The sequence below is a fragment of the Lutzomyia longipalpis genome, chromosome 3, assembly GCF_024334085.1.
Source record: "Lutzomyia longipalpis isolate SR_M1_2022 chromosome 3, ASM2433408v1".
Classification (NCBI taxonomy): Eukaryota; Metazoa; Arthropoda; class Insecta; order Diptera; family Psychodidae; genus Lutzomyia; species Lutzomyia longipalpis.
In genome coordinates this window covers 10,552,048-10,562,697 of record NC_074709.1, presented here as the reverse complement: position 1 = coordinate 10,562,697, position 10,650 = coordinate 10,552,048, and the positions used below count along the sequence as shown (strand labels likewise).

The following is a 10,650-nucleotide window of genomic DNA, read 5'->3' as shown; positions in this document are numbered from 1 at the left end:
GATACTTGAGAATAAGCTTAATAAATGTTAAATATTTGGTCCTAAACTTTAGATTAAAAAAAATGTGAAGAATAAATTTTTTTAAAGTAAATAAAATTTTCCGTGAAATAAAGAAATTTTGTTTTATTAGAAAATGCAAAAGCGGCAAAAGCAATAATTTATTATCAATATGATTGATCAATTATTGATAATCAATCATATTGATTGAGAATTGAGCGATAATTGTTTATCAATCTGATTCATCAACTGTAGATCATCTATGCGGACCTATATTGACTCAACAGTGATCTCAATAATTGTTCAATGATTGGCAAAATTTGTTTTCTGGGTATTATTTTTGTCTTACAAGAATTTTGAAAGATTTCACTTCAAGAATTTCCTATAAGAAGTTTTTGTTGAGTCCATGCTAATTCATTCATTCAATAAAATTCTTTTTATTTTTTGTAAAATTGAAAATAATTATTATTTTTAACTTTCTAGCCTTTGAGAGAATCACATTTTCACATATGAGGGATGGCTTATAGGGCTTACCTCGCGGGTTAACTGTCAAAAAAATCAAAATCGTCTCAGTTTCCTTCCCCCGTCGCAACTGGCGCCACGGTCGTGGAGTTTTTTTGCGTGAAGAGAAAAATCATCGTCCAAGTCCACCTTTTTTTCTTACCAATTTTAATGTTAAAAAGAAATCTATACGTCCATAGAATCAACTGAAATCGTAATGTTAATGAATTGAATAATTGTTGAAAGAGTGAATTGTGACACAATGGCTGCGAGCGAAGTGGAAAATTTGCGTGCTGAAGTTGAGCGATTAGGGAGGGATTTGGAAATTGCAAGCAGTGAAAAAATCCAATCTGCACAATATGGGCTGGTGCTGCTGGAGGAGAAGGCTCACCTGCAGCACAAATGTGAGGAGCTGGAGAACCTCTATGAGAATACAAAGCATGATTTGGACATAACTCTTGAGGTAAAAAAAGAAAAATTCCAGGAAGTCATCTCTGTCCAAGAAATTCACCATCATACTGCCAACATGCCAAATGCAAAGGAATTTCTTTGCTTTTCATCTATTCCTTTGACTTTTCCCTGCTGGAACTTTGTGCATTTCCTCCCTGAGGGGCTTCTTTGTTCATTTTCATTGAGTTTCAGTTCAAAAGTTCTCATTTATGTTGGGAATTTGGTGCAAAAATGTTCTCATTTCTGTGACTTGGCCCCCTTTTTCCGTGTGTATCTACCTGTCCGTGACCATAGCAGAGGGGAAAAGAGAGCTATATGTCTGTCCTACGACATGTCCGACATTTCCGCGGAACTTCCAAAACACGATAAAAATTTCAAATTTATTATTAATTATTTAGAGAAATTGGCCAAAAAAAATAACTTTATTGCCATCACGCAAATCCATCATAAACAAGGAATTTATGAACTGTTTTACTGTCGCATCTCCTCCCTCAAATGACTGCAAAAGAATCCCATTACTATTGCCAAAACTCACTTAATCCGTTACTTGGAATTCCTGAATTTCCGCTAAGGAAAAAAAATGGATGAAGTTCTGAAAGAGAGAATCTATTGGTATTTACAGGCTCTAGCCAAGTTTCAGACATCACAGAAAGTGACGACAAAGACTGGCATTGAGCAGGAGGAATCTCTGCTCACGGAAACAGCTGCAATGGAAACATCACTCAATTTGCACATCCTCGAGTTGGAGAATGAAGTTAAACAGGTATGTACAGAGGATGCTGTTAAATCCCCAAAGAAATGTTTTTTATTAAATTTTTTTAAATGAATTCCTTACACACAGCTTCGTCATGAACTTGAACGTGTCGCCAATGAGCGTGACCGGATGCTCCAGGAAAACTCCGATATGGGTCGGGATAAATCCGACACGGAGGCGGAAAAGATGAAATTGAAAGCGGAGCTGAAGGATTTGAAATTTCGTGAAACACGAATGTTGTCAGATTACTCAGAGCTCGAGGAGGAGAATATTTCATTGCAGAAGCAAGTGTCGAGCTTAAGGAGCTCCCAAGTGGAGTTTGAGGGTGCCAAACATGAAATAAGACGGCTCACGGAAGAGATTGAATTGCTCAATTCGCAAGTTGAGGAGCTAACGAATCTCCGGAAGATTGCTGAGAAGCAAATGGAGGAAGCTCTGGAGGCCTTACAGGGGGAACGGGAAGCAAAGTATGCGCTGAAAAAGGAGCTCGATGCACATATCAATCGTGAGAGTATATACAACATTAGCAATTTGGCATACAACATCCGTGGGATGGATGAGAATAACATGAATAGCGATGGGGATGAAGATTTGCCGGCACTCAAGCGTATCGAAGCGGACCTTTCGAGTGAACTCAAATCTCCGGATGGCACAAAGGTTGATCTCTTCTCGGAAATTCACCTCAATGAGCTGAAGAAGCTGGAGAAGCAATTGGAATTGCTTGAAAGTGAAAAGAAGAGCTTAACGGCCAATTTGCGGGAATCCCAGCAGAATTTGGATAAGAGTCAGAGTGATTTGCAGAGTTTCATGTCACGCGTGAGTGTCCTAAGTGCCCATGTTGATGCCCTGCAGCAGCTGAAGAAGCAAATTGATGCTGAAGATATGGCCAAGAAAACGCCCAAGGATGATTTGATTAATGAAAAACTCCGTGCCGTTGTAACGCAGTACAGCAATTGGTTCTTGCTCAGTGGCAAAGAAATTGATACCCTCCGTGCTGATCTCATTGAATTGCAGAAGAATCTCAATTGCCCGGATGCAATGATTCTCCTTCGCAATGAGATTACCAATTTGAAGAATAAACTCCTCAGCACCGAACAGAGATCCCTCGATCTCCAGAGTGACGTTGAGATCCTCACGGCGATCTCACAGAATGCCGGACAGAGCCTTGGCTCAGCACGCAATACACTAGTGGTGCTAAGTGATGAACTTGCTCAACTCTATCATCTAGTCTGTACCGTCAACGGGGAGACGCCCAATCGTGTTCTCCTCGATCACAAGAGCGACGATCTGGACAGTGACTCACTCTCAGCCATTCAGGCACAATTTAAATCCGACACCCTCGCATCCAAGGCGCAAACAATCGAAGATCTCCAAGCACTTTCGGATGCTGTGGAGATTCGCAAGTATGTGGACACAGTGGCGGATCAAATAAAGTATCTCAAGTCCTCTGTGGAGCGCACAATTGACAACAACAAGCACAGTGTACGCAGCTCCACGGCCGGTGGGGAGGATAAGGAGAATCGCGAGGAAATTGCAGATCTGCAGGAGCAGATAATCAAACTCAAGAGTCTCCTGTCCGCCAAGAGGGAGCAAATTGCCACACTGAGAACTGTTCTCAAGTCCAACAAAAATACCGCAGAGGTTGCTCTCACAAATCTCAAGTCCAAATATGAGAATGAGAAGTTGGTTGTGAGTGAGACAATGTCCAAGCTTAGGAATGAGCTGCGACTCCTCAAGGAGGATGCTGCAACCTTCTCAAGTGAGTACTTTTTTTTCTTTATTTAACACATTCTCGGGAAGGATCAGGCCTTTTTTTAGTAGATTTTTACATGAAATTTACATGGCAGAAGGCGGCCATTTTGAATTTTGAATTTAGTAAAATCTGATAAGTCATACCTGCTATACCTGATGAAACTTCCATCGAAAAGCCTCCATAAAGTACCGTTAAGCCGATATAAGGCAATATTACAACAATCGATACATATGGAAACCTGTTTTGATCTATATCTCTGAAACCGCGACATAATTTTTTGTTTGTTTAAAAGGTGTGTCTATAACCTATAACTTACTAATATATAAGATTTAATCGAAATCTTTCGTCCAGTTTTTGAGGTATTAATCGAAAACTTGTCGAAAACTCATCGAAAATTTTGTTTTTGATTGTAGGCCCTCTAGTGGTAACTTTTGAAACTTCCCATGTATAGATAATTGTAGACCTTCTTGAGATCTTTCATTCAAAACCGGTTTGGTTCAAATCGGTCAAGCGGTTTAGGAGTTATGGCCGACTTTCGATAAAACTCTTTATTGGCTAAACCGCTTGTCCGATTTTTGGAAATGGGGTATCGTTGAAAAGGTCTTAAAGGCCCTTACAACATATTAAAATTTCACACCTCTAGCTATAATTGAGCTTCAAACTACGGAAAAATTTTTCGGCGCATACGTTTTTTGGAATGTGGGGACCTTAATTCGTGCTCATCCCAAGTTTGAGCCTGATCTGACGGCTTTCGATTTTGCTCTAAACACAAAAGCTCCGTCTGAAAAAAAAAACACAGCTAAATACTTTAATAGAACAATTTTTTAATATGATAAAAAAATATATAAACACACATTAAACATTCTACTTAGGCAATGATTGGGTAGTCTAGTCACATAATATCACTTGTATAGCACCACGCATTCCTGATCACGTTCTAGCAATGAGTCTAGTTGACGTGATGAGAATCCTCCTGAGCAGCAAATTTCGTGTGTACATGTACGCCCTGTGAAGGGTTTATGCTGTCTCTGGGGTGCCGTAGTTGCGGGTCTAGCTGTAGGTAGGGGTCGTGAAAGGCGTGCTTCATCTGGGGGATGGTGTCGAACTGATAGACTAACCGGGTAGCGGTGAACTGTACGAATGAGTCCTTCAAGGAGGCCAAAAAGTACCATTTGGCGATCATTTATTGAAAGTGCGGCCGGGTTAAAGCGCACACATATCTCCCCATATGTTGCACCATGAGCCATACTTGCAAACATCCGAAAAACATCGCGTACATCGCACCTAGAGTTGAGCAAAACATAATTTTTATTTAAAGTCGTATTTTTTTTTTAAGAACTCTCAAGAATAGAATAGAAGGAATACTCACCTAGCAGGTACTTTACTACATTGAGCGATACAGCGTTTCTGTAATCGTGGACATTTAGCCAGGTTAGCTAGGCGGGGTGTAGGTCGGTACATGTTGCTGTATTGGAAGAGTGGTACCAAAATGGCAACACGTAGAACGACTAAGTGGCGAATGCATTCACGCACGAGGTCCAGTGCAACGTCTGCAAGGGCACTAATACGACCAACATGATTGAAGCCTGTAATGTAGGGGAGTAATCGTAGTGTCGTCAGATCCCATTGATCCTTGTCGTAACCATGAAAGCTTGGCAGTATAACAGGTGCTTGATGGGCTCCAACAATCACACCTGCTGCTGATTCTCCACATTCTGGTTCAGTTACGCACAGTGGTATGGTAGTGGTGCCTTCTGTGGAAAAAAAAAATAAGAGAAAGTAAAACTTAATTACCTAAATTGGAACATTTTGGAGTTTTTGGCACAATGAGTAGAGCACTAGACTCATATCCAAAAGATTGTCGGTTCGAATACAAGCGTTGTTGTATTTGATTTTTTTTTATTGACTCTACATTACAGAAATATAAATATTAAATGTAATCAAATCGTTTCCGGCGCTTCTGGAATCTGTAGAGAGTCTCAAAAGCTTTTGAATTCTATAATATTAATATTGTAATCCCTAAGCTGCTAGACACAGACACACTACTTGAAGAAGAGTAATGATTTCTACAAATAACTTTCTTATCAATGATGAAATAAATTTTTTTTCAAGAGTAGAAGAGGGTAGACAAACTACCTTATCCTCACATTATTTAATATTTAATGAGAAGAATGTGAATCCTATTTGAGGTTTAAGATTCTTTTTATTTCTTTCAAACAAATAGTTAAGAATAGTTTAAAAATTTCATAATTATTCCAATCGTTGTTAAGATAATAAACTTTATGGATTTAGATTCCAAAAAAAAATCTATATTTGATTCTGAATATCTTGCAAAAGATTATTTTTTATTCAGATTTCATATTTTCGCAGTTTTTCGCGATTTTTTGCGATTTCCGCGGATATTTTTGCGAGTACTCGCAATTTCCGCGGATTTTTTCACGACTTCCGTGGATTTTTCCGCGGTTTTTCGCATTTTTCCAATGAATAGAGAGCCAGAATAAAAATCATCGGATTATTCGCCAAAAATATCGAAAGATTCGCCAGATAAACACCCCTTGAAGGAAATGAAAAGAATATTAGTTACTCTGGAAACTGAATTTATATCGTTAAACCCAATAAGCTCAAATTCGCCCCTTTTTACGGTATTTAATTTAATAAAAAGTACATAAGAAATACAAATATCGTTAAAGATACACAAAAAAGATATTTAGAAAAAAAAAATCGTGATCAGCAACAGCAATAAAATCACTGGCGTTAAATAAACCACAATAATGTTAGTAAATACAAAAATTTAAATACTTAAAAAAATAAATAAACAAATTAGCACCAAAATCATCCTACAGATCAAAAGAAAAAAAATAAGAGGAATTTTTTCAGTTCCATTTAACATTAATTTGCCTCATTTCCATCTCTTATTTGATTAAAAATAAACTTTTTTACTAACCTTGCAGTAAACAAATCCCGGTGCGATTGATATCATTTCGGATGCGCGTTAGAAAGTTTTGGAGTGTTTGAAAAATTTGTTCATTAGTTGCATGTGAAAGCATCTTATCACTTAATTCCAAATCCATGAGATACTCTGTGAGTTTCCGCACAACTGGCTCAAAGGCCACTGAACGGGTCGTAGGTCGAAAGACGAAACAAACATTGAAATGGAAAGCATTACGTGCATAGCTATTGCTGAGAATTTTCTGTGGATACCCGAGAATTTTCATTCCCAGCATTGAGAGGCAGATGAAGGTGCGCTGTAACTGTTGCACCTTTGGTATGATGTACCGATTAACAGTTTGAAAAACTTCACGCGATACAAAATCCGAGGGGACTTGTATCATAATCCTCGGACCGGCAATAGCGTGGAATTCACACAGAAAGATACACTCAATGGGATTCCTTTCCCTCTTCATGATCGCTCAAAGACTGAATGATCTCTTCTACTACGACTCGCTCCGAGTTGAACCCACTTTATTTGTTCACTGATAGCAGCCACCATCTCCATCTCATCCCAGTTCAACGCACAACAAGACACACACGCTCTCTTTCTCTCTCGCTTACCCGCATTTATATATAAAGTAAATTAACGCAATGGCTCTCCAATGCTAATTTAGCAAGGCTATATTGGAGACAACATTTTTTGATTTTTAAGTCTCTCTCTCACTCCCTCTCTGCAAGTCAACCACTTGCTTTTTGACCTCCTTTTTGTAAATTCAGCAATTTTTGAATACTCTCATTTTGAATGATATTTTAAACTTGTATCACGCACAGATATTCAATCTTTTACGTTATTTCAACAAAAAAAATGTCTTTTATCGTAAAGTCTGTTTGTTCACCTTTTCCTTCAAGTGGCTACCTGTTTGATAAGGTTTATTAAGTTCTTAGGAACTTCTTTTCTTTTTAAAGTTATTTTTGTTTCAACTTGTGCTTTAATGGTTTTTTTTAATGGTAAAGAGATCTTATATGGGATAGTGCAAAGTATTTGAGGCTCCGGTTTTTTTTCTTTCCGTTCTTTTTGGAAAGAGTTACAAGTCTAAAAATAAGTCAGAATTGTTGTTTTTTATCGCCCTACCCTCATTGTACAGATTACAAAGATAATGGATATAGCTTTGATATGATACTACATAATAAGAATATTCTACAATATTGCTATAAATTGATCAATTGAGAAATTCATCAATATAAGCATGATACACTTACAAAGGAGATTATGCAGAGGCCATGTAAAAACTTTCTCCATCGCAGAACAATTTTGACCCATTCAATCTTGTAGAGAATAAAAAAAACATTGAAGAATTGCGAAAGAAACTCCCTAATATCCACTGGGATGACAAAAAAATGCAAATAAAGATTGCTAAAAATATCAATTATTGCAACGCCATTTGCAATTTTTGTCCCTCTAAAAAATGTTTCAAAACTTTTTTTTTGTAGATTTGTCGCGCATTTTCCGCGGTGATTTTTTTCTTTTTCAATTTTGAACAAAAAAAAATTAAGGAAAAATCTTGACAAATGAACACTATACTAACCCTTTCGCGTCCAATGAGAAACATTGAAACACGCGCTCTTTTATCACGAAATTTATTCTATAAACGATCTCAGAGGACATTTTTCGGGCAAAACGTCTTCTTTGTGTTCTTTTGCGTGAATTATACACGCATTTTTTAAACTAGAATACAATCACCTAGGGGCTGAACGTAACCTAAAAAAAGTAGGGGAACGTGGTCCAATTCCGACCTCCAAAGGTCTGCACAGGATGAGAAAAGAATGATATAAAATTAAAGGCAATATTTTTAAATTTGTTACCATTTTAAAGCCCATTTAATGCTCTTTTAACTCCCATAACTTTCTACTTTAAAGTTTTATCAATTTTAAGCAATAGCGGATTGAAAAAGGTCTCAAGAGGTCCGAATTGGGCCACGTTTCCCTACTAATTAATCTAAATAAATTTTAATTTTTATAACTAAAAAAAGATCTAACTAGGAAGAACAATTGAATGCATAAAAAATTGGGAAAATAAAATGTTTCATCTTTGTTTCAACGTATGAACCAAGGAACGCGAAAGGGTTAACCGTACTTACCCTATTTATCAATAAATCTGAAGAAGTTCAGGAATTTTTGTGATTATTAAAAAGTATTAATGCAAAATAATCTAGAACAGTCAATTCTCCTACGTTATGTAAAAATTCGTTTGGAAGTTCTTAAAGTTTTCTTTTAACTTAATTCTTTTGATTTTTGTGACAATATTTTTTGGCGGTTTTATGCTAAAAACTGCAAAGTTTTCTTCTGAGATTTAAAAGGATTTCTCTTCCTAATTTTGCAGGTTTGAGAGCAATGTTTGCAGCAAGGTGCGAAGAGTACGTAACACAGGTGGATGATCTTCATCATCAGCTCAGTGCAGCTGAAGAAGAGAAGAAGACGCTGAATCAACTGTTACGGTTGGCGGTACAGCAGAAACTTACCCTAACACAGCGTCTCGAAGAAATTGAGATGGATCGGTGAGTACCTTTTTCTTTTTCTTTTCCTTGCAAGGGTTATTTTGGGGGTGATTTTAACGGGTTATTCCACTGTAGGGAGATGCGTCATGCCAGACGACCTATGCCACCAGCACGTGGTGGGTCCAAATCCTCCTTTTCACGGACACCAATTAGAAGTAACACCGGCAACAATTCCAACCCCAATAACTTCTTCTAACACGAACTCTCAATGCATCGCAAGATTTTAGCTTTAGTTTCGACTCTTCTAAAGATGTAGGAACTATCTTGTTCAACTACATCATGCAAATATCTCTTTTAGGTTTTTTTGCGTCTTTGGAAGAGGATGCAATCCTTTTTTTTTTTTTTGATTATTTTTGGGTTTTCTTGGAGAAACCCAAAAGAAAGAAATAGACCAAATAATTCATTGGGAAGGTTCTTATTGCGATGAATTGCCAATTCCTTTATTTTTTCTAATCACATTTTTGGCAATGAAATTGATGAAAGTTTATGAATGTGGGGAACAATAGTATTAAAAAAGAAGAATTGTAATTTTTTCTACTTATTTTCCGCAAAGTTCGTAAAAGAAGAAAGTTTTCTACAGTGCGCAAAAGAAATTGATTATTAAAGTGATTAATTTATCTAACACAATTAAAAACTATATAATTATTAATTATATATATTTTTATAGTGCAGACACATCTGCAATATTCCTCAAATTAATGCCCATAATCGCGATATATTTTTTAAAAAATATTATATTTTTTATTTATTCAACACCAATATTAAATTGTTATAATATAATTATCAAGATTTATTAGAATTTAACATTTATTAACCCAATTTATTATTTAAATTGCAATATAAATCACTTTTTGTGCTGCAAATTTATTCTTCAAAAAAAAATCATTGAATTATTGTATACTCTAACAGAAGAAAAAGAAAAATTTTGTATTGTGACGAAAATTGTAATGTGCAAGTGGAAGGAAAAACAAATAATTTAACACGCATCAGTGTCCCTAAGGATACAACATAAAAGAATTAAGTGAAAAAAAAATGCTACAAAAATTGTATAGACAAAAATGCGTCCAAAAATGTTGAAGGAATTTTTTCCTTATTAGAAAAAATCTTCCGTTTATCCTGAGAAAAGAAAATAAATAATAATTTCTCTCCTGAGTTGTTGTTAAAAGAGCATTAAGTGGTTGAAAAAAAATTGTTAATATCTCACGAAAAAAAAATTTCTCAAATACCGAGCCATAACATTAAAAAAAAGTAATAATGAAAAGAAAAAATAAATATTTCGATGAAGGTAAAATGAAAAAATAAAAAGACAAAAGTGTGTAATTGGATTTTTTAATGTCACCGTCCCTTGTGCGTAATGTTTAAAAGACAAAAAAACGTGGAAAAAATAACGAAATAATATATTTTGCAATGAATATTGTAATTAAATGAAATAAAATAGAAAAAAAGCCACACACTTCCGATGTAATATGTGAAAAAAAAAAGTAAAAGAAAATCCTTCTGAAAAGCCCGCCAATTGCGGATTTGTTACTTGAATTTGACAGAAAGATTTGACGTCAAATTCACTTCTGTCAAAAATTAACCTCACTTATTTTTAATCAGCTTGTCAAATGCTTTTTTGTTTCCTTTTCTTTGCATTTTTATGCTAATCCCTGGATAATTTTAATTTTACTTATTGTTTGGAATTAAACGGGATGTCTTGCTTTCGCTTA

General features: G+C 35.9%; 2 protein-coding genes across 2 annotated transcripts; one reads left to right on the top strand and one right to left on the bottom strand.

The window, feature by feature from the left end:
- Nucleotides 1-589: 589 nt before the first annotated feature.
- Nucleotides 590-10,093, top strand: LOC129791828 (protein bicaudal D). Its single transcript, XM_055830376.1, has 5 exons — nucleotides 590-961; nucleotides 1,571-1,711; nucleotides 1,790-3,461; nucleotides 8,767-8,941; nucleotides 9,017-10,093. Exons 1-5 carry the CDS (start codon nucleotides 761-763, stop codon nucleotides 9,135-9,137), a joined length of 2,310 nt encoding a protein of 769 aa, XP_055686351.1. The 5' UTR covers nucleotides 590-760; the 3' UTR covers nucleotides 9,138-10,093.
- Nucleotides 4,260-7,108, bottom strand: LOC129791927 (GATOR complex protein NPRL2-like). Its single transcript, XM_055830595.1, has 3 exons — nucleotides 6,400-7,108; nucleotides 4,825-5,209; nucleotides 4,260-4,739 (listed from the first exon to the last, which is right to left on the bottom strand). The coding sequence occupies exons 1-3, from the start codon at nucleotides 6,857-6,859 to the stop codon at nucleotides 4,358-4,360; spliced, it is 1,227 nt and encodes a 408-aa protein (XP_055686570.1). The 5' UTR covers nucleotides 6,860-7,108; the 3' UTR covers nucleotides 4,260-4,357.
- Nucleotides 10,094-10,650: the final 557 nt, after the last annotated feature.